At 42.1% G+C, this 24,920-nt stretch overlaps 1 protein-coding gene across 1 annotated transcript in view; it reads right to left on the bottom strand.

Annotated features, from left to right (window-relative positions):
* FBP2 (fructose-bisphosphatase 2) overlaps positions 1 to 24,920 on the bottom strand; it is a 45,222-nt gene that overhangs the window by 6,705 nt on the left and 13,597 nt on the right. The window contains exons 4-5 of the mRNA XM_061163699.1: positions 12,590 to 12,730; positions 4,018 to 4,155 (exon numbers count right to left, since the gene is read on the bottom strand). Of these exons, the coding sequence (XP_061019682.1) occupies positions 4,018 to 4,155; positions 12,590 to 12,730 (279 nt within the window). The remainder of the gene's footprint in view (positions 1 to 4,017; positions 4,156 to 12,589; positions 12,731 to 24,920) is intronic.

Here is a 24,920-nt window from a genome sequence, read left to right as displayed (position 1 = left end):
GGGGACACATGATTTTGAGGGTATGAGCCTTCTGTGTCCCCCTTTGCTGGAAAGGCAATAAAACTATTCTTTTTTACTTCACCCCAAATTCTGTCTCCAAGGTTCAAGTCGGCACCAGTGTACACAGAAGCTGACCTTTCAACATCACAACATGGGTGAAACTTGAGGACATTGTGCTAAGTGAAATAAGCCAGTCAAAAAAAGGCAAATACAACATTATTTCACTTATATGAGGTATCTAAAGTAGTCAAATATATAGAAACACAAAGTAGGATATGGTTACTAGGGATGGGGGTAGGGGGAAGGAGAAAATGGTGAATCGTTGTTCAATGGCTATAGAATTTCAGTTTTGCAAGATGAAAACTATTTTAAAGCTCTGTTGCACAACAGAAGGCCTAGATTTTAATCTTGGCTTTCTCAGTTAAAGGTCACCTTAGACAAGTTACTGAATAGGGAAGAACAACTCTGATTCCATACTGCCTCTGTTTTTTGTTGTTGTTGTTGTTTGTTTTTACTTCAACCTTTGTATTCTATTGCTTTTACCACAAGAATGCTGCCTCTAGGGGGTTTTCCTGGTGGTCCAGTGGTTAAAAATTTGCCTTGCAATGCAGGGGACACGGGTTCAATCCCTGGTCAGGAAACTAAGATCCCACATGCAGAGGTACAACCAAGCCTGCACACCACAACTAGAGAGTCCATGCACCACAACTAAAGATCCCATTTGATGCAATGAAGACCCTGAGTGCTGCAACTAATACCCAATGCAGCTAAGTGAATAATTAACGAAGAACGTATTTGTGATTGATGGACATTAAAAAAAAATGTTGCCTCTAACTTGAAATATACAGGATAGCCCATTCTCATGGCTCTGACCTTTAGAAGTAATCCTTGGGTCAGGAAGATTCCCTGGAGAATGGAATGGCAACCTACTCCAGTATTCTTGCCTGGAGAACTCCATGAACAGAGGAGCTTGGGGGGTTACAGATCATGGGGTTGCAAAGAGTCAGACACGACTGAGCAACTAACACACAGAGAGAGAAATAAAAAGTTGCAGAACAGAGAATAACATTTGTCTTGTTGGAGGTTTACAGGAACATCACATCCTGACCTACCTGGGCAACTGCAAGGACACAGGATCCTGACACCAAAAAGTTTGCAACAACCAACCACATCCTCTCCCTTTTAAGTATAAAAGAGGCCTGAATTCTAACTCAGGCAAGATAGTTCTTTGGGACACTAGTCTGCTATCTTCTTGGTCTGCTGACTTTCCTAGTAAAGTTCCTATTCCTTGCCCCAACAACTCGTCTCTTGATTTATTGGCTTGTCATGTGGCAAGCAGTAAAAGCTTGCACTCCTTAACATTACTTGACTGTTTGGGGCCTCAGTTCCCTTATTTGTAAAATGAGGGTTGTGGTATTAATACTTATCTTGTAATCTGTTGGAGAATTGAATGAGTTAGTACATGATAAGCACTTAGAACAGACACAATACAAAATAGCTATGATTATCATGGCTAATAGGAGAAACTGCCACTGGTAAGAGACAGAAATAGCAAAGAAGGACTGCTCTTTCCACAGTGGTGGATGGTGTAGAAAAGTGCTGGTCCACTTCCCATCTCCTTGGGGTGCAAGAGCAGCCAAAACACAAAGACCCTGCCAGAAAGCAATGGCCTCCGGAAGAATGAGGAGTGGAAGGGACACTGCCTGCACACCCTGGAGATGGGCTTCCCAGGGCAAAACTACAGGACAGCAAAGGGACTTCTTTTCAAAACAGAATAGTCTATTTTCTTTCCTTTTTTAAGTGTAAGAGTAAACACTTCTTATTTAAACACTTATTATTTAAAATAAGGAAGAAGAAATCACAACATATTACACGTCTTTAAAAGCTGACTCTTACTATACTAAACACCATAAAATCCAGAAAAAAAATATAGTATTTTTTATTAATTAACTACTTGATATGCTTTTTCCCCTTCAATTTTCTTGGTTGAATACTCTTTGATTGCCTTTGATTGCCAATGACAATGGTTTTTGCAATAATTTCCAGAAAGAGTTACAATGATTTCTTTTCAGTGACATGTTGCACATATTCATACATCAGAGAAAGTCAAGAACTCCATAATATTAACTTCTAGAAACTACTATTAACAAGATGGCACATTTTGAAGGCATTTTATGCATACACACATCCTATATATACATATGTGTGTGCAGAAATACATTCACATGTATTTAATGGTGTAATCCATTTTGTTGACTGCCTATCTTGTGGACATGTCTCACTACCAATATATAAAGCAGGTCTTAAATTTCTAATAGATGAATAGCTGTGTGGCACAACACTTTACTAGAATATTGTGAATGCCCCAGCCAAACCTTCCTATTGGATACTTCTGTTGTTCCTTCGTTGTTGTTATAAAACAATGCTGCAGTGACATATCCTTGTTCATTTATCTCTGTTTTTATTTGATCAATTGGTTTTTTAGGATCAGTTTCCGGGGAAAATTTAGGATTAACTGAGTCCAAAGATATGAATATTTAATATTGAAAATCATACTGTCAGATTGCCCCACCCAGAAAGTTTGGGAAGTGAGGGGGGACATTTAAGTTTCCTTTAATATTTATAAGAGTACTTATTTTCCCACACCACTGAGCACTATACATCTGTTGAATCTGTGCAAATCTCAAATGTGGAAATGATGTTGTATTTTAATTTGCATTTCTTTTTTATTAGCATCTTCCAATTTGTTAACTGGACATTCCTGCTTCTCTCATGACTTGCATGAGTGTGCCCTTTGACTGGTTTTCTGTTTGGGTGTTCATCCTTGGATTTGGGTCCTCATGTAGTCAGACTCTTCACCTGTTGTTGGTCAAACATGGATGACTCCTTTGTTTCTCAGTTTGAAACTTCTCCTTCAAAAGGATTTATGGTTTTGTTTTTTGTTTTGTGTGTGTGTGTGTGCCTAAGAGTTTGGTTTTCCAGTGGTAAAATAAGTATCTTCCTTTATGGGTTCTAGAAGAGGTATGTTTTACCTTAGAATGGGAACCATTGTGAAATTATCGCCAAGACTGGGAAGTTGTAAATAAATAATTTTGACTTTATCAACCTCACAATCCATATCCTATTTCTTCTGCCCTTAAGTCACCTAAGGGGCTTCCCTGGTGGCTCAGACGATAAAGCGGATGGGTTTGTGTGTGATGACAAATGAGAGATACTGGAAACCACACTTCTAAGATTTTTGCTTCAAGAACAAACAAGAGAGAAAGAAGAAAACTCTCTAAAGCTTCAGGCTGAGGCAGCAGAAGTATGTCCAGCATCCTGCTGACGGAGTGCTCTGGACTCCATGGAATCCTGAGCACTTTCTGCCTAGAGCTTGTGAAGCGCTTCCAGGGACAGCAGGCTGGCACCTCACACCACTGTCCTTCCAGTGCCTTCCATTGTGGGTCAGACTTCACACTCTTGACCTGGACACACTGTGACTCCCTCCCACATTTGTCTTAATACGGCTTTTTGTATGGCAGGTATACTTATTGGATTGTTTGGGCTGTATTAATAGCCACATGAAGTCTAGGACTCGGTGTTCACCCTTAGAGCCAAAGACCTTTCTAAAACTTGGAGTAAACACCGTGTCCTAATGTTAGACCATGTGAAAGGGACCTTCACTTAAATATAACCGAGTGACCAGAATCTACACCATGGCAGCTCGGCAAAAGATGAGAGATGCTCTGGCCTAAAACTCTGGGTTTTGAAAAATTGGTCTCTGCCTTCTTCATAGACAATTTTTCCTGGATAAACCAACCCTAACCTAGAAAGTAATACCTTTAGTAGGAAATCTTAGCTATCAAAGAAAGATATTGATTGCTAATGAAGAAAGTCAGAGTCTACCATGCTCACACTGGCCAAAGCCACAAACAGGGGCAACAACCTCTTTCAGCCAGCCCCCCACAGCCATTTCCCAAACAGGAAGCCACTGAGACAGTCTTCTCCCTGCTTCTGCTTCAGGCTTTCTTCACTCACCTCAGGAAACTTCTTTTTCTGCACGTATTCTGTGGTGGCAGCATCAAAATATTTGGCATAGCCCTCGTTGAGGCTGTAAATCTTTCCTTTCTTTTTAATCTTGACGTCTTTTTCCACCAAGACAAATTCACCAAGAGCCTAGAAAGGTGAAGGGAAATACCAGGAAGAAGAGAGATATCAGGAACCAGAAGTCAATAGCACACACTCCAATAACCAGAGAACAATAACTGAGGTGGACCTGCTGGAAGGACCCAGAGGGTAGCGAGGTCCTCCTGTAGCCTGTCCAGCAATGTTTTTATGAGACTTACAAAGAACAGGGACAATGTGGAGCCTGCACAGGTAGCACAAGCTGTGATATAACAAAAAATAAAATAATTCAAAGGAATAAGAAGGAAAATTTCCCTTGTAACTCTCACTGTAGCTAGACTACTCATTTGTAAAGAACCTAGCTGTATTTATCGCCTCAAGTTCTCATCCCCAGTTAATCCTTAATGTTTTCAGGAAGATTTGGGCCATCAACAATGAGAGGAAGAAGTTACACAGATGGGATTTGTCATGAAAGTGGGGGTGTAATTAGACCACTAGTTTGTGGTCCAGTTATTTTATCTTAATGACTCAATCTTGGAAGCCATTCAAATTTCCTTGCATCCCTAAGGACTTCCCTAGTGGTCCAGTGGTTAAGACTCCATGTTTCCAATGCAGGGGGCGTAGGTTTGATCCCTGGTGGGGATCCTGAAAGCTGCACTTCACAGCAAGAACAAAAAAGAGCAAAGTTCCTTGTACCCCAAGTATTCTTATACAGGATAAAGAGGAAATCCCTTCAATCAGAAACTGTATTCACTTGGCATGAAGAATCATTGATAAAATTTATTTTCATCCTCAGAATTACTAATAAAAGTGCCCAGTCTCCCTACAGCCACCTGGTCCCTTTCTGCAGGGCATCCCTCAGGTATCTCTTTACCTGAGAGTTGGTGGTCTCATTTCTAGGGTGGCAATTAGCTAGCTGCAAATTCACTTTGAAAGGCTCGATGTCTCACTAGGTCACTAGGAAGGAAATCAAGACCTGGAAATCTAATCAGTTCTGATTAAACTTTGAAGACTGAGAAAGGAAAAATCCCCTAAGATGACAGCTCACAGCTAGAAGATTCCTAATGAACATTGACAACACTCTGACAAAGAGACAAGGCTACACTGACCGTGTCTGAAATAAGACAATGACAAGGATACTCAACCGCAAAAATAACCAAACACGCTTCTCTTCTGTGAAATGTGAGTACTGACTGCTTCTTTACCAATGAATCTTCACCCTCACTTTAACCTTCCCACATCCTAGATAAAAACTGAGATACAAAATCATTAATTGTACCCACATCTAGACAATACCCAATCCAGAATTGACCCTCTCTTTTTCAAACCTTCCTTAGAATCATCAAGCAAAAGCCCATGTTCTATATATAATAAGACCATGCCAACCTCCTCTCTCATCTGAATGAGACGGTTGAATAGCATCACCAACTCGATGGACATGAGTTTGAGCAAGCTCTGGGAGTTAGTGATGGACAGGGGGCTTGGCATGCTGCAGTCCATGGGGTCGCAAAGAGTTGGACACAACTGAGCAACTGAACTGAACTGAACACCCTCTCAGCACGAGGCCTCATGATTCTTCTAGAATGCCTTCTCCCAAGCTTAGTAAACCCAGCTTCTTAGGGAAGTTCTTGACAGTCTCTGGATCATGAACTTTAATAACCTGCTCTAGACATTTGTTGCTTTGGAGTAGCCCAGCGTGGAGTTTCACTTTTTAAAAGCACCTGAACTTCCTTTGAATACTTAACTCTTCCTATTGGATGCCAGTCTAGAAAGACTCTAAGCTGGACCTCCCCTAGCCCAAGGTCAAGTACCTGACTTAGCTTGGCAAAATAATTACTCCTCCCTGGCATTTGAAACCTGAGTGAGAGATACAGCATCATGGGTGGTGTCCAGACCAGGGGCAGTGCTGTGGGACTGGTCCTGGGAATCCTGTCTCTTAGATCTGCCCATCTCTAACCTGGGGCCTCAGCTTTCCCGTTAATGCAATAACACCCTCTACTTAGTTAAGCCAAGATCCTTGACTCTTTTAGTTCAGTCACTTAGTCGTGTCTGATGCTTTGTGACCCCATGGACTGCAGCACGCCAGGTTTCCCTGTCCATCACCATCTCCTGGAGCCTGCTTAAATTCATGTCCATTGAGTCAGTGATGTCATCCCACCATCTCATCCTCTGTCATCCCCTTCTCTTCCTGCCATCAGTCTTTCTCAGCATCAGGGTCTTTTCTAATGAGTCGGCTCTTCGCATCAGGTGGCCAAAGTATTGAAGCTTCAGCTTCAGCATCAGTCCTTCCAATGAATATTCAGAGTTTATTTCCTTTAGGATTAACTGGTTTGATCTCTTTGCCGTCCAAGGGACTCAAGGGTATTCTCCAGCACCACAAAGATCAAGACACAACTGTTGTCTAACTAATGTCTTCACTTGTTTATCCACCCCAGGGCTGGGAATGTGGACACTCAGACCCCTGGCGAGTTGTTCTCTATTGTGGGATGAAGATGGTTGTGGAGCCTTACTCCAACCTGGAAAATATATATATATACCTTTGTTCTGACTGTGATCACCAGCACCCACTGTGCATACAAATGGCCTTCCACAACTTGGACAAGAGGGCACCTGATGATCAGACACCATATCCCTGCCATTCGGAAATTATATCTGTCATATGTAAACAAACACCTCTCATTGTGGCTTAGACCACAGTTGAGAGTTTGGTTAAGTGAGGTAGGCCCTCTGTACCTGAACAAAATTTGTGCTCTGACAAAATCAAATTACCAGCTCTGCAAACTCACAGATTAGGGAGGCTCTGGTTGCCCCATCAAGGAACTCTGTCTTGTGAGGCCCTGCCTGAATAACGTGCAGGCCACCCTCCATGGTTTTCTATCTGTAACAAGTGCCATATGCTGTTTCAACCTCTCAGACAGGTCCTAAGCTTCATACATAGGGTCCTTGTTCAAGTGTCCTTTGTGGGTTTTCAGGCTAATAAAGAGAGCTCAGCAGAGAGCGTGTGACAATTGATACAGGAGGGAAGTGGACAGGGCACAGTCTTTAAAAGAATGACATAATACGAGGACACAAAATAAACTGACTAGAACCAAATAGGTCCAAGATGGCAGACAGAGTCGACATTCACTAGACCTTGAGCCTCAGTGCACATTAGCAAACTAATATGATACACCCACAGGCACCATGACCAGAGCTGTGTGCTCTCTCATGCATCAGCATGTAAACTCCTGACAGACAGTTCCTGTTTGACCAGTGTGTTATCTCCCTCCACTGCCTAGAATGGTATCTGAGGACTCACTGGATGCTCAATCAGTTCAGTTGCTCAGTCGTGTCCAACTCTTTGCGACCCCACAGACTGCAGCATTTCAGGCCTCCCTGTCCGTCATCAACTCCTGAAGTCCACTCAAACTCATGTCCACTGAGTCAGTGATGCCATCCAACCATCTCATCCTCTGTTTTCCCCTGCTCCTCTTGCTTTCAATCTTTCCCAACATCAGGGTCTCTTCCAATGACTTAGCTCTTCACATGAGGTGGCCAAAGTATTGGAGTTTCAGCTTCAGTATCAGTCCTTCCAATGAACACCCAGGACTGATCTCCTTTAGGATGGACTGGTTGGATCTCCTTGCAGTCCAAGGGACTCTCAAGAGTCTTCTCCAACACCACAGTTCAAAAGCATCAATTCTTCAGTGCTCAGCTTTCTTTATAGTCCAACTCTCACATCCATACGTGACTACTGGAAGAAGCATAGGCTTGACTAGATGGACCTTTGTTGGCAAAGTAATGTCTCTGCTTTTTAACATGCTGTCTAGGTTGGTCATAGTTTTTCTTCCAAAGAGTAAGCATCTTTTAATTTCATGGCTGCAGTCAGCATCTGCAGTGATTTTGGAGCCCCAAAGAAATAAAGTCAGCCACTGTTTCCACTGTTTCCCCATCTATTTGCCATGAAGTGATGTGACCAGATGCCATGATCTTCTTTTTCTGAATGTTGAGCTTTAAGCCAACTTCTTCACTCTCCTCTTTCACTTTCATCAAGAGGCTCTTTAGTTCTTCTTCACTTTCTGCCATAAGGGTGGTGTCATCTGCATATCTGAGGTTATTGATATTTCTCCCAACAATCTTGATTCCAGCTTGTGCTTCATCCAGCCCAGCGTTTCTCATGATGTACTCTGCATATAAGTTAAATAAGCAGGGTGACAATATACAGCCTTGACGTACTCCTTTTCCTATTTGGTACCAGTCTGTTGTTCCATGTCCAGTTCTAACTGTTCCTTCCTAACCTACATACAGATTTCTCAAGAGGCAGGTCAGGTGGTCTGGTCTTTCCATCTCTTTCAGAATTCTCCACAGTTTATTGTGATCCACACAGTCAAAGGTTTTGACATAGTCAGTAAAGCAAAAATAGATGTTTTTCTGGAACTCTATAGCTTTTTCGATGATTCAGCGGGTGTTGGCAATTGGATCTCTGGTTCCTCTGCCTTTCCTAAAACCCACTTGAACATCTGGAAGTTCTCAATAAACACCTGTAATTTCAAATTAAATTGAAATACTGAACACCTGCTTTTGATTCATGGAATACTGGAAACTTTGAAATGGGCTTTGACCAAAATTATCTGAGTTTTCACAAGACCTGATTATATTTGTCAAAGGAGTTCACAAGTGATAGGCAAAGTCTCCAACATTTAAAAGAGAAATTCTTTAAGTTACACATATTGTCAAAAATTTCTCCTGAACATGTTTTTTTTTTTAGATTTTACATGTTTATTAAAATTAATCTTTCATTCTTTCATCAAGAGGCTCTTTAGTTCTTCTTCACTTTCTGCCATAAGGATGGTGTCATCTTCATATCTGAGGTTATTGATATTTCTCCCAGCAATCTTAATTCCAACTTGTGCTTCATCCAGCCAAGCATTTCTCATGCTGTACTCTGCATATAAGTTAAATAAGCAGTGTGAACTAAAGAGCCTCTTAATGAAAGTGAAAGAGGAGAGTGAAACAGTTGGCTTAAAACTCAACATTCAGAAAACTAAGATCATGGCATCCGGTCCCATCACTTCATGGCAAATAGATGGGGAAACAATGGAAACAGTGAGATTTTACTTTGGGGGGCTCCAAAATCACTGCAGATGCTGACTGCAGCCGTGAAATTAAAAGATGCTTGCTCATTGGAAGAAACGCTATGACCAACCTAGACAGCATATTAAAAAGCAGAGGCATTACTTTGCCAACAAAGGTCCATCTAGTCAAAACTATGGTTTTTCCAGTAGTCACGTATGGATATGAGAGTTGGACTATAAAGAAAGCTGAGCACCTAAGAATTGATGCTTTTGAACTACGGTGTTGGAGAAGATTCTTGAGAGTCCCTTGGACTGCAAGGAGATCCAACCAGTCCATCCTACAGGAAAATCAGCCCTGAATATTCATTGGAAGGACTGATGCTGAAGTTGTACTCCAATACTTTGGCTATCTGATGTGAAGACCTGACTCATTGGAAAAGACCCTGATGCTGGGAAAGATTGAAGGCAGGAAGAGAAGAGGACGACAGAGAATGAGATAGTTGGATAGCATCACCAACTATCACCAACTATATGGACATGAGTTTGAGTAAGCTCCAGGAGTTGTTGATGGATAGGGAGGCCTGACATGCTGCAGTCCATGGGTCACAAAGAGTCAGACACGACTGAGAGACTGAACTGAACTGAACTGAATCTTTCATTCTAGCTGCTGCTGCTGCTAAGTCGCTTCAGTCGTGTCCGACTCTGTGCGACCCCATAGACGGCAGCCCACCAGGCTCCCCTGTCCCTGGGATTCTCCAGGCAAGAATACTGGAGTGGATTGCCATTTCATTCTAGAGGCCCCCCAAAATCATTTATTCTCAGAATAGATACCTTGCTTTTGTGAAATGATGAATTAGCTTGATCATAGCATTACAAAAGAGTTTCATAGTTAGCAAGTAAATGTATGTGTAGTAAATTTATTTATTGTTTTTAGTATTTTCCATTGACATGAAAAATTTTAAGAACAGTTGATCTCCTGAACATTTTTAGTGTACATTTGCCATGAAGGCTCAATCTTTGTTTTTGAACTCTGTGTCTTTATTCAATTACTTCTTCCAATCAGCACTGTGTTATATTTTTCATCTACCCAGAGGTTGTGCTTCTTCCTCTTCTGCTACTGCTATTTTATCATTGTGGAAAGTGTGGAGAATAACACAGTTTCTGATTAAACAGCTTTCTACCAGTGACTCCTCCTTTTGGGAAGAACATGTATATTAGGGGACATCCTCCAAACTGGTGTCCAATAGGGTAACAGTAGTCCAGTAGTCACGTGTAGTTATTTAAATTAATTAAAATGAAATAAAATATAAAAACCCAGTTTCTCAGTCACACTAACTCACTGCAAATGTTCAGTGGTCACAAAAGGCTAGTGGCCACCATACCAGACATCATAGATTACAGAGCATAACCATTATCACAGAAAATTCTACCAGATGGTTCTACTGTAAAGAATCCATGTTTGGGACTTCCTTGGTGGTTCAGAGGTTAAGATTCTACCCTTCCAATGTAGGGTCACCAGCTGGATCCCTGGTCAGGGAACTAAGACCCTGCATGCTGCACAAAGAGGCCAAAAACAAACAAACAAATAAAAATAATCTGTTTCTGTCTGGAAATTGGCAGCATTGAGATTTTTTTTTTAATTTTTTTTTATTTTTATTTATTTTTTTTTCATTTTCTATTTTTTTTTTTATTTTTTTTTTAACTTTTTTTTTTTTTTTTAGTTGGAGGCACACTTCACAACATTTCAGTGGGTTTTGTCATACATTGATATGAATCAGCCATGGATTTACACGTATCCCCCATCCCGATCCCCGCTCCCACCTCCCTCTCCACCCGATTCCTCTGGGTCTTCCCAGTGCACCAGGCCCGAGCACTTGTCTCATGCATCCCACCTGGGCTGGTGATCTGTTTCACCATAGATAGTATACATGCTGTTCTTTTGAAATATCCCACCCTCACATTCTCCCACAGAGTTCAAAAGTTTGTTCTGTACATCTGTGTCTCTTTTTCTGTTTTGCATATAGGGCTATCGTTACCATCTTTCTAAATTCCATATATATGTGTTAGTATGCTGTAATGTTCTTTATCTTTCTGGCTTACTTCACTCTGTATAAGGGGCTCCAGCTTCATCCATCTCATTAGGACTGGTTCAAATGAATTCTTTTTCATGGCTGAGTAATATTCCATGGTGTATATGTACCACAGCTTCCTTATCCATTCATCTGCTGATGGGCATCTAGGTTGTTTCCATGTCCTGGCTATTATAAACAGTGCTGCGATGAACATTGGGGTACATGTGTCTCTTTCAGATCTGGTTTCCTCAGTGTGTATGCCCAGAAGTGGGATTGCTGGGTCATGTGGCAGTTCTATTTCCAGTTTTTTAAGAAATCTCCACACTGTTTTCCATAGTGGCTGTACTAGTTTGCATTCCCACCAACAGTGTAAGAGGGTTCCCTTTTCTCCACACCCTCTCCAGCATTTATTGCTTGTAGACTTTTGGATAGCAGCCATCCTGACTGGCGTGTAATGGTACCTCATTGTGGTTTTGATTTGCATTTCTCTGATAATGAGTGATGTGGAGCATCTTTTCATGTGTTTGTTAGCCATCTGTATGTCTTCTTTGGAGAAATGTCTGTTTAGTTCTTTGGCCCATTTTTTGATTGGGTCATTTATTTTTCTGGAATTGAGCTGCAGGAGTTGCTTGTATATTTTTGAGATTAATCCTTTGTCTGTTTCTTCATTTGCTATTATTTTCTCCCAATCTGAGGGCTGTCTTTTCACCTTACTTATAGTTTCCTTTGTAGTGCAAAAGCTTTTAAGTTTCATTAGGTCCCATTTGTTTATTTTTGCTTTTATTTCCAATATTCTGGGAGGTGGGTCATAGAGGATCTTGCTGTGATTTATGTCGGAGAGTGTTTTGCCTATGTTCTCCTCTAGGAGTTTTATAGTTTCTGGTCTTACATTTAGATCTTTAATCCATTTTGAGTTTATTTTTGTGTATGGTGTTAGAAAGTGTTCTAGTTTCATTCTTTTACAAGTAGTTGACCAGTTATCCCAGCACCACTTGTTAAAGAGGTTGTCTTTTTTCCATTGTATATCCTTGCCTCCTTTGTCAAAGATAAGGTGTCCATAGGTTCGTGGATTTAAGCATTGAGATTCTTAAGTCATTGTAGTTCCACAAATCACAGAAGCTGAATATATTTTTTTGATAATAAATTCGTCACAAACAGGGCCTAAGTGATACATTTGACCATGTAGAACCCCTCAAGTACCCTCCCATGAACAGAGATCTTAATGTTTTTAGATGATGCTGTTGGTCCCCCAAACCAGACTCTCTGGCCTCCAAAGTAAGTATTAGGAATAACCAGTAAATTATCCCAGGGGACAGGAATGAAAGCACAAAGGCTCATATTTCATCACCAGGTACCTACTGGGTCCAGCATGAAGAGGTCCACTCCTTGCCCTGTGGAAAGAGCCACTAAGGTTGCACTTCCGTAGAGCGCATAGCCAGCAGCCACAATGTTGCGACCTGGCTGCAGGGCATCCTTTTCAGAAGGCTCATCCTCTGAGGTCTGCAAAAAAGAGAAAGAGAAACATTACTGTCTCTGGAGAGAGCCCTTTGCCAGAGGCGGCATCACTGACTTGATGGACATGAGTTTGAGCAAGCTCTGGGAGCTGGTGATGGACAGGGGCGCTTGGTGTGCTGCAGTCCATGGGGCTGCAAAGAGTCAGGCACAACTGAGCGACTGAACTGAACTGAACTGCACGTCAGATCTGCTTGAACCATGGAAGGAAGTGCGCTTCCCAGATTTCCAAGCTGCAGTAAAGCGAGCTGGAGAAAACGAGTTGCCATGTTATTGCCTGGGTCTAGCTGAGCCATTGCAAAGGCCATTCTTGGACTTCTCCATTTCCTGAACATAGTTGTCTCTATCCTGCCAAGAATAGCATGCCAAGGTGCTAAAATCACAGCCTCTCTTAAAAATCATAAGCCATGCTCCTTAACGATTATAATGACCAAGGTCATTGAGCTCTGATTTTGGGCAATATCTCATTTTACATACACAACAGCACGCCAAGATAGGTATCTTTATGGTCTCCATCATCCAGATGAAAAACTCAGAGCTTGAGTGATTAGATAATTCACCCAACATCAAGCAGAACTGGAATCAACCCAGGCAGCTGCCTCTTCAAAGCCCTGCCCCTGCCTGTTCACACCCCCAGGGCCCAAGTCTACAAATCTGGACATTTTCATGAGGAAGCCTCTCTTGTTAGCTAACAGTGATAACAGTGTGCATGGAAGTGGGAATTCAGTGAGACAAGATGAGGCAGGCATCCAAGGAAGAAGCAGCAGAGGTTCTTGATGGAAGGGGAGAGCTGCAGATGAGACTGGATTTCACAACCTGCTTTTCCAAGGATCCCTTGAAGGGCTTGTCCTCCCCTACTTTCTTATGTTCAAAAAGGCAAGGAATCAAATCTTATGAATTTGGAAAAAAGGAGAGTGAACTTCCTGCCCTCACTGTAAGGAGCTGACTGGATGGCGGAAGGAGAGGCAGGAACATGGCCACTGGGCTTGCTCAGTTCTTTTTCCACCATTGTCTAAGATTCTGACTACACTGCATACATTTTGGAAGCAGTGGGGGAGGGGGGAATGTTTGCAGGAACACTAGGGCTCTGGTTCTACACCTTAACATCATTATGGATGGCAAATGTGAGAGGAGCTTTGAAGGAAAAGTGAATGGGCAGATCTGAATGAACTATTTTCAGAGCAACAGATCCAGCTAGCTTCAGCTTCACACACTGAGCAAATAAGTATGACATATGTGACAAGCTGAGGCTCCAAACTTGCTTCCCAAAGATCACCATATCCAGAGACTGTGGTGCTTCCTATGCAAGGACCAAATGAAAAATTGTTGGTCTTACTGCTTCTGTCATTCAATTTTCTCCCATCTGTTTACTAGAGTAGCTGCCACAGATATTCAGCTAAAGGCTGTGTTCTCTCTAGACACCAGTGAGTTTTGGCTAAAATGTTAGGGGAAACACTGATTGAAACCACCCACATTGGTCAGGCATGATAGTAACCTCTTGCATGAGTTATTTAAGCCAGGAAGTCCTGATAAGGAACACAGAACTAACAAGCCACCACCAACTGGAAGAGTTGGGAAAAGGTCAAAAGGAGATACCACATGTCCTGTCACCCTCTCAAAATCTTCCTTGATGGAATCCACCTTGGCTGAGCAATGTGTGCACCAGTAGGAAGGACCCAAAGTCAGAATGATTGGCTAGAGATGACCAGGAAATTAATCCCATCCCCATAAAACCCATGACTGAGATTGGGAGCCACGTGGCAGAGCAGTCCTGGGTTCCCTCACTCTCTTGCTCATAACCGGGGCAGCCCTTCCCAATAAAGTCTCTTGCTCTGTCAGCATTTGTGTCTCCTCAGACAATTCACTTCTGAGTGTTAGACAAGAACCCACTCTTGGGCCCTGCAAGGGATCTCCCTTCCTGCAACAAAAAGACAGGTCCAGAAATACTACATAGAGATTTCCTCCTGAGCAGAAAGTTCCAGAGAACTGGAAACTGATGGAAGTGAAAGATAACACATTTAAAGTTAGGAAGACCAATTTGATGATTATGTTCATAGGAAAGAGAATGATATTGAGCTTGAATATTATACACACATTGGAAGCATGTCCATTATGATAAGTAACTCTTCAAAAAAAATTTTTTTTGGAGGGGGCCAAGCCATATGCCAGCAAATTTGTAAAACTCAGCAGTGGCCACAGGGCTGGAAAAGGTCAGTTTTCATTCCAATTCCTAAGAAAGGCAATGCCAAAGAATGCTCAAACTACCGCACAATTGCACTCATCTCACACGCTAGTAAAGTAATGCTCAAAATTCTCCAAGCCAGGCTTCAGCAATATGTGAACCAAGAACTTCCAGATGTTCAAGCTGGTTTTAGAAAAGGCAGAGGAACCAGAGATCAAATTGCCAACATCTGCTGGATCATCGAAAAAGCAAGAGAGTTCCAGAAAATCATCTATTTCTGCTTTATTGACTATGCCAAAGCCTTCGACTGTGTGGATCACAATAAACTGTGGGAAATTCTGAAAGAGATGGGAATACCAGACCACCTGACCTGCCTCTTGAGAAACCTGTATGTAGGTCAGGAAGCAACAGTTAGAACTGGACATGGAACAACAGACTGGTTCCAAATAGGAAAAGGAGTACTTCAAGGCTGTATATTGTCACCCTGCTTATTTAACTTATCATGAGAAACGCTGGGTTGGATGAAGCACAAGCTGGAATCAAGATTGTTGGGAGAAATATCAATAACCTCAGATATGCAGATGACACCACCCTTATGGCAGAGAGTGAAGAGGAACTGAAAAGCTTCCTGATGAAAGTGAAAGAGGAGAGTGAAAAAGTTGACTTAAAGCTTAACATTCAGAAAACTAAGATCATGGCATCTGGTCCCATCACCTCATGGGAAATAGATGGGGAAACAGTGGAAACAGTGTCAGACTTTATTTTTTTGGGCTCCAAAATCACTGCAGATGGTGACTGCAGCCATGAAATTAAAAGACGCTTACTCCTTGGAAGGAAAATTATGACCAACCTAGACAGCATGTTAAAAAGTAGAGACATTACTTTGTCAACAAATCTGTCTAATCAAGGCTATGGTTTTTCCATTGGTCACGTATGGATGAGAGAGTTGGACTATAAAGAATGCTGAGCACTGAAGAATTGATGCTTTTAAACTGTGGTGTTGGAGAAGACTCTTGAGAGTCCCTTGGACTGCAAGGAGGTCCAACCAGTCCATCCTAAAGGAGATCAGTCCTGAGTGTTCATTGGACGGACTGATGCTGAAGCTGGAACTCCAATACTTTGGCCACCTCATGAGAAGAGTTGACTCATTGGAAAAGACCCTGATGCTGGGAGGGATTGGGGGCAGGAGGAGAAGGGGATGACAGAGGATGAGATGGCTGGATGGCATCACCGACTCGACGGGCATGAGTTTGAATAAACTCCGGGAGTTGGTGATGGACAGGGAGGCCTGGCATGCTGCAATTCATGGGGTCGCAAAGAGTCGGACATGACTGAGCGACTGAACTGAACTGAACTGAACTGAACTGAACTGAAGCCATGTGGCTTGTAGGATCTTAGTTCGCCAACCAGGGATTTTTAACCTGGGCCCCCAGGAATGAAACCATGGAGCCCTAACTACTGGACCATCAGGAAGTTCCTGAAAAAAAAATTTCAAGGTAAAAAAATAAGTTGTAATTATATGAGATTTTATATCTTTTAAAGTACTCTCAGGGAGAACCCTTTTAAGTTCTTCAGGCTCTTCTAAGAGTTAGACAGATATGAGACAAATTAACAGGATTAAAAAAAAAAAAAGGTTTAGTAATAAGTTTACATGGGAGAGACCCAGGAAAATTGTAACTCGCCAAAATGTCTAAAGCCCTCATCATCAGCTAAAGACAAAAGAGGATGTTGGAGGTAGTGGCTTGGGACTTCAAAGGTGAGGAAGGCAATTCACATGGAGATGGAAAAGCAAATGTTTGGTAAATAAATGTTCCCTGGACCCTGCAGATACAGAGTGCAATTCTAACAAACAGACTCTGCTAAGTTCTTGCCAATCTATAAGCCTAGTTTCATACTATAATATTGATGGTAATAGCTCCCTTCCGGAAACAAAGTCTCACTATCCACATTGTTTTAGGCAACTGAGGGGTAGATTAAAGGTTCTTCCTGAGTCTTTTGGGCCTTAAAAATAATCAGCCTGAATGAATTTTCATGCCATGGAGACACTTTTTGGGGTGGAAAATTTTGCTTCCCTATGGCACAGCACTTTCACATTATGTTTTATGAAACAATGAAGAGGCTCTATAAAATTTTTTTGAAAGAGAATTTTTCAAAGAGAACTTTTCTCTTCTTCTGAAAGAGGAGAGATGGAGGTCAGAAAGGTACACAGCATCTTGAAACCAGCCAGTGATAAAGCTGGGGCTTGACCCAAGTCTCTTGGTGGGAAGCCAGCATTCTTTGCAACATCACATGGAATATGGGGCCAAGTTTGCTGTCGACTAGTAAAAATCACAATGACTTTTCTTTTTTTGGCCATGCTGTGCAGCTTCTGATTGAACCCCCACGCTTGGCAGTGAAAGCACAGAGTCCTAACCACTGGACTATCAGGGATTCCCCCAGGGCCTTTATCTTTACACCAAATTTTATCCTTCTTTAAAGATGCCACATTCCTTTTAATATTTTTGTTATTTTCATATTTCCTCAGGACTACAAAAACCATTAATTAAAAAATCAAAACTGTATATTCCCTTTAATATTTTTCCTTACTTTCACAATCCTGCATTCTTTCTAATACTCTTTTTTTCTTGCAGCTAGATACATTTCATCCAACTTGCACATGTACTCAATAAATTCACTTTACTTCCAGATTCCTAGGCCACATACAGATTCTGAGAACTAGGCTCTAGAGAAATGATTCTCAATGTGGCCAAGCAGCAACATTATCACCTGGGATCTTTGAAATGCAAATTCTTGAACCTCACCCCAGGCCTACAGAATCAGAAACCCTGGGCCCCCAGAATCAACCTTCCACACTAAAGTGTGAGGCTACTGCTCTACAGCATGATCTCCTAAGGACTTTCAGCAAGGTGGAAGTCAAATGCAGAATTGGATTTTTTATTAAAAATCTTTAGTCTTCCCCATTGAAGTTTCTGAAATATCTTCATTTAGTCATCAGAAGGATTACATTTTCTGTGTATGAAACCAGAGTTCTATTCTCTGATTTCTCCCAAACTAGAGCCTATTCTTTCTTGGAGCTGTGATCCTGCAGCCTCCACTTGGCAGCACACCTTGTCCTTGATCCTCTAGACTGCACTGGGGCTTGAAAAAAACCACTCCTCCCCCTTTGGCTCCTCTGGCTTTAAATTACAAATAGACCTCACTGGCCTTCAGTTCAGTTCAGTCTCTCAGGCAGGTCCAATTCTTTGTGACCCCATAGACTGCAGCACACCAGGCCTCCCTGTCCATCACCAACTCCCAGAGCTTGCTCAAACTCATGTCCATCGAGTCGGCGATGCCATCCAACTATCTCATCCTCTGTCATCCTCTTCTCCTCCTGCCTTCAATCTTTCCCACCATCAGGGTCTTTTCCAATGAGTCAGTTCTTCACATCAGGTGGCCAAAGTATTGGAGTACAGCTTCAGCATCAGTCCTTCCAATGAATATTCAGGACTGATCTCCTTTTGGATGGACTGGTTGGATCTCCTTGCTGTCCAAGGGACTCTCAAGGGTGTTCTCCAACACCACAGTTCAAAACCATCAATTCTTTGTTGCTCAGCTTTCTTTATAGTCCAACTCTCACATCCACACATGACTACTGGAAAAACCATAGCTTTGACTAGATGGACCTTTGTTGGCAAAGTAATGTCTCTGCTTTTTAACATGCTGTCTAGGTTGGTCATAGCTTTTCTTCCAGTGAGAAAGTATCTTTTAACTTCATGGCTTCAGTCAGCATCTGCAGTGATTTTGGAGCCTCCCAAAGTAAAATATCATACTGTTTCCATTGTTTCCCCATCTATTTGCCATGAAGGGATGGGACCTGATGCCATGATCTTAGTTTTCTGAAAGTTGAGTTTTAAGTCAACTTTTTCACTCTCCTCTTTCATTTTCATCAAGGGCTCTTTGGTTCACTGGCCTTAGAAAAATTTAAATAATACCTTCTAGACCCAGAGCTTCCCTCCAGCTATTGCCCCATCTCTGTCTTCATCTAGGTTCTGGAATGGAGAACATCTGCCTACACTGGTTATCTCCCTTCTCCTGTCCTCACTGCAGGCTGCAACTAAATTGGGCATACCTCTTCCTCTTACCAGTCTTCCTCTTACCCAGCCTCTTGGTAGCACTGGATCCAGTAGCTGCTGTCTCATTCATGAAATGTGTCTCTCCTGAGCTTCTGTCCACTTCCCTCTTTTCTGAATTTCTTTCTAAGACTCTCCATATGCCTTCTCTTTGCTTTTGCCAACTCCCCTTCTTCTGACCTTTTAAACATCAGTGCTGCTCCTGGTTCTTCCCAGCACTCAGAATATCCAGCCAGAACATCTAAAGAACTTTCTTCATTGCCACCTTGTGGAATGTGGTGACTCCAACTGGCCCACTCTATGCTCCAGAAATATGTTTGGGGCTACAGCATTCTGATGAATATCCACATAGAAGTTATGGGGTGACTATCTTTCCTCTGCCACTGGCTAAAGAACAAGAGAAAACTGGGAAGGTGAGATGAGAGACTTCAAGGGAAAAAAGCTCTCCTGGCCTGACCTTCTCTGGTCCAGTCCCTCTCTGAAGCTTTGGGGTTTCTTGACTCATCCCTGACATTTATAACAGAGTCCTAACAAATAAAGCTCTCTTCTCTTTATATTCTACACAATTCTTGGCCATCTCACCTGCAGCCAAAATTCTAAGCCCCACACAGATACTGCCTCCCAGACCTACAGCTCCATCTCCCCTGAGAGCCCAGCCTTGGAGCCACCTGCCACCCCGACATTCCTGCTCAGGTATTCCACAGATGTCTCAACCTTAACACATCTGAGATGGACTTATCTGCCCCTTCTCACTCACCCCTCCCCAAATCCCTGATCTTCTCCCACTGCTGCCCATCTTGACAAGTGGTTCCTCGAGCAGCTTGAGTGTCACCCTCCCCACCATCTCCTGACCATCCTCCTCACCCTCATCCATAGCCTTTCAATCATTCAGTCCAGTCAGTCCTGGAAGCTCTCTCCCCAGGACCATGCCTTCCTCTCTATCCACCCCCACCACTACTTGGTCGGAACAAACCACCACCTTCTGCCTGGTCCCCTGACTTCATCCTCACCCTGCCCTCACCTATGGCCCTTTTCTTCTCGAAACACTTCACTGACTTCCCACTGCCTTGGAGTCCAATATTCCTAACTCCTTTTACCAGGTCTTCCAAGACCTGGCCCCTGCTGGCCGACCAGCCTTGTCCAACACCATCCTCTCCCTCTCTAAACCCAGGCCCTGGCTCACCAAGCTTATTTTCTCTTCTTGAACATTCCATCCTGCATGTGAGCTCCAGGACTCTGCCTGTGCATGTGTTCCTAGTCAGAATGGCTCTCTCCTTTCTCCCATACCCTTTACCTAAGGAACTCATACTCAGCCTTCAAGTCTCAGGTAAAACATCAGCTTCCCCATAGAAGCCTTCCCAGACTTCAAGGTTTGGTCTTCTGGGTACTCAATGCTTTTCCTCTGACGCTCCCAGTGTAACTCATTAGCATGATTGATGTACGGCTTCCTAAACAGACTGTAAGCTCCATGCTGGCAGTGCTGACTGTCTTGTTTACATCTGCTTTCCTATCTCAGTGCAATCCGGCCCGTGGTTGTTGCATTCAGTTCATACACACATAAACATATGCAAATTTATTCACACTCATATATACTTTTTCACCAGTATGCTGAATAGTCTATTGTATGGACACTCCAAATTTAACCAATCTCTGTCACTTAAAGTTTAGGTTTTTCCTAAATTTAAAAAACATTTTTGGACTCCCTGGTGATCCAGTGGTTGAGTCTGCCTGCCAATCCTGGGGACACAGCTTGCACGGGAAGATTCCACATGCCACCAGGCAACTTAAACCCATGCATCACAACTACTGAGCCCACATTTTAGAGCCGGCAAGCCGCAACTACTGAAGCCTGCGTACCCTAGGCCCCATGCGCTGCAACATGAGAAGCCACAACAACAAGAAGCCTGCACACTGCAACTGGAGAGTAGCTCCCTCTTGCAGCAACTAGACAAAGCCTTCACACAACAATGAAGGCCCAGCACAACCAAAAATAAAATAAATTTTTAAAAAAATTCTTTTAAGTTTTTACTTAAAAATAATTATAGATCCATAGGAGGTTGCACAGATAATACAGAAAGATCTTGTGTACCTTTCACCCAATTTCCTCAAATAGTTACATTTTATATATTTTATGATAGTACAATATTAAAACCAGGAACTGAGGTTGGTATTAAGTGCATGTATAGCTCTATGGTATTTTAACATGAGTAGATTATGTGCACACCATCACATAAAGATACAGCACTTAATTTGCATTTTCTAATTTGCATTTTCCTAACAACCAGTCCATCCTGAAGGAGATAAGTCCTGGGTGTTCATTGGAAGGACTGATGGTGAAGCTGAAACTCCAATACTTTGGCCACCTCATTCGAAGAGTTGACTCATTGGAAAAGACCCTGATGCTGGGAGGGGTTGGGGGCAGGAGGAGAAGGGGACGACAGAGGAGGAGATGGCTGGATAGCATCACTGACTCGATGGGCATGAGTTTGAGTAAACTCCAGGAGTTGGTGATGGACAGGGAGGCCTGGCGTGCTGCGATTCATGGGGTCGCAAAGAGTCAGACACGACTGAGCGACTGAAGTGAACTGAGCTGAATGACTTGTGATGTTGGACATTTTTCACGTGCTTATTTGCCAAAAAACTTACCTTACCTGTTCTGTGACATGTCTCTTCACATTCCATGTTCTAAGTGAATTGTCTGGCATTTTTACAGTTGAGTTTTGAAAGTTCTTTTATATTCTAGGTATGAGTCCTTTGTCAGGCATGTGGTTTACAAATAATCTCTACAGTTTTTATACTCATCCCCTTAAAAGAGCTCTTTGCAAAGCAAAAGTTTTTAATTTTAATGAAATCCAACTATCATTTTTAAAAATTTTATGGATGATTTTGGAATTAGGTCTAAGAACTTAAGCCCTAATTCCTAGAGATTTTTATCTTATGTTTTACTATAATTTTTTTTAAAGTTTTATGTTTAGGGAGTTCCCTGGTGGCTTAGTGGTTAGGATTCCAGGCTTTCACTGTAACGGCCCAGGTTCAATCTCTGGTCAGGGAACTGAGATTCCACAAGTTGTGTGGCAGGGCCAAGAAAAAACAATAAAAGATTAAGTTTTAGGACTTCCCTGGTGGTGTAAATGCAAATCTGCCTGTCAGTGCAGAGGACACTGTTCCAAAAAGTGTTCGATCCTTGTTCCAAAAAGATCCCACATGCCTCGGAAGAACTAAGCCCATGTGCCACAAGTACTGGACCCATGTTCTATAAGTTCCAATTCGATCCCTGTTCCAAAAAGATCCCACATGCCTCGGAAGAACTAAGCCCATGTGCCACAAATACTGGACCCATGTTCTATAGCTCAGGGCTGCAACTACTGAGCCCACTCGTCTAGACACCATGCTGCACAACAAGAGAAGCCACCACTTTGTAAATAAATTTATTTGTACTCTTTTTTTTAATGTGTGTGTTAGTCGCTCAGTCATGTCTGAATCTTTGCGACCCCATGGATGGTAGCCTGCCAGGCTCCTCTGTCCATGGGATTTCCCAGGCAAGAATACTGGAGTGGGTGGCCATTTCCTTCTCCAAGGCAAATTCCTGACCCAGGGATTGAACCCAGGTCTCCTGAATTGCAGGCAGATTCTTTACCATCTGAGCCACCAGGGAAGCCCACTTTTTTTTTTTTTTTTTTTTTTGGTAGATTTCACATATAAGCAGAAATAGAGTTACAGACATGAAAAATAAACTTATGGTTTGTTGTTGGTGGTGGTCAGTCACTAAGTCGCATCCCACTCTTTGAAACTCCATGGCCTGCAGCATACCAGGCCCCTCCATCCTCCTCTATCTCCCTGAGTTTGCTTATATTCATGTCCATTGAGTCAGTGATGCTTTCTTTGCCACCCTCTTCTCCTTTTGCCCTCAATCTTTCTCAATCATCAGGGTCTTTTCCAATGAATCTGCTCTTACCATCAGGTGGCCAAAGTATTAGAGTTTTAGCTTCAGCATCAGTCCTCCCAACGAATATTCAGGGTCGATTTCCTTTAGAATTGACTGATTTGATCTCCTTGTAGTCCAAGGAACTCTCAAGAGTCTCTTTCAGGACAATGCAAAAGCATCAAGTATTCAGCACTCAACATCCTTTAGGGTCCAACTCTCACATCCACACATGACTACTGGAAAAATCATAGCTTTGACTATATGGACCTTTGTTGGCAAAGTGATGTCTGTGCTTTGTAATACGCTGTGTAAGTTTGTCATAACTTTCCTTCTAAGGAGCAAGTGTCTTTTAATTTCATGGCTATAATCACCATTCTCAGTGATTTTGGAGCCCAAGAAAATAAAATCTGCCACTGCTTCCACTTTTTCCCCTTCTACTTGCATGAAGTAATGGTATTGAATACCAAGATCTTAGTTTTTTTGAATGTTGATTTTCAAGCCAGCTTTTTCACTCTCTTCTTTCACCTTCATCAAGAAGGTCTTTAGTTCCTCTTCACTTTCTGCAATGAATGATATCATCTGAATATCTGAGGTTGTTGTTGTTTCTCCTGGCAATCTTGATTCCAGCTTGTGATTCATCCAGCCTGGCATTTTGTGTGATGTACTCTGCATATGAGTTAAACCACCAGGGTGACAATATACAGCCTTGTCATACTCTTTTTCCAATTTGGAAACAGTCAGTTGTTCCACTTCCAGTTCTAACTGTTACTTCTTTACCCACATACAGGTTTCTCAGGAGACAGATAAGTTGGTCTAGTACTCCTATCTCTTAAATAATTTCCCACAGTTTATTGTGATTCACACAGTCAAAGTTTTCAGCATAGTCAATGAAGCAGAAGTAAGATTTTTCTGGTACTCCATTGCTTTCTCCATGATCCAACAAGTGTTGGCAATTTCATCTCTAATTACTCTGCCTTTTCTAAATCCAACTTGTACATGTGGAAGTTCTTGGTTCACATACTGTTGAAGCCAAGCTTGAAGGATTTTGAGCATTACCTTGCTAGCATGTGAAATGAGTGCAATTGTATGGTAGTTTGAACATTTTTTGCCATTATCCTTCTTTGTGATTGGAATGAAAACTGACCAGCAGTCCTGTGACCACTGCTGAGTCTTCCAAATTTGCTGATATATTGAGTGCAGCAGTTTAATAGCATCATCATTTAGGGTTTTAAATAGCTCAGCTGGAATTCCATCACCTCCACTAGGTTTGTTCATAGTAATACTTCCTTAGGCCCACTTGATTTCACACTCCAGGATGTCTGGCTCTAGGTGAGTGACCACACTATTGTGGTTATCTGCATTATTAAGGCCTTTTTTTATATAGTTCTATGTATTCTGGCCAACTCTTCTTAATCTCTTCTGCTTCTGTTAGATCCTTATGTTTTCTGTGCTTTATCATGCCTATCCTTGCATGAAATGTTTCCTTGATATGTCCAATTTTCTTGAAGAAATCTCTAGTTTTTCCCATTCTATCATTTTTCTCCTTCTCTTTGCATTGTTCATTTAAGAAGGCCTTCTTATCTCTCTTGTTTTCTACGAACTCTGAATTCATTTGGATATATCTTTCTCTTTCTCCCTTGCCTTTTGCTTCTCTCCTTGCCTCAGTTAAAGCTGCCCCAGACAACCACTATGCCTTCTTGCATTTTTTTTTCTTTGGGATAGCTTTGGTCATAGCCTCCCATACAGTGTTACGAACCTCCATCCATAGTTCTTCAGGCACTCTGTCTACCAGATTTAATACCTTTAATCCTTTGGTCACATCCACTGTATAATCATAAGGGATCTGATTTAGGTCATACCTGAATGGCAGACTGGTTCCAAATCAGGAAAGGAGTATATCAGGAAAGGCTGTATATTGTCACCCTGCTTATTTAACTTATATGCAGAGTACAGCATGAG

Source organism: Dama dama, chromosome 16 (genome assembly GCF_033118175.1).
Source record: "Dama dama isolate Ldn47 chromosome 16, ASM3311817v1, whole genome shotgun sequence".
Classification (NCBI taxonomy): domain Eukaryota; kingdom Metazoa; phylum Chordata; class Mammalia; order Artiodactyla; family Cervidae; genus Dama; species Dama dama.
Note: the sequence above shows the minus strand (reverse complement) of the source record. Positions and strands in the feature narration are given on the sequence as shown.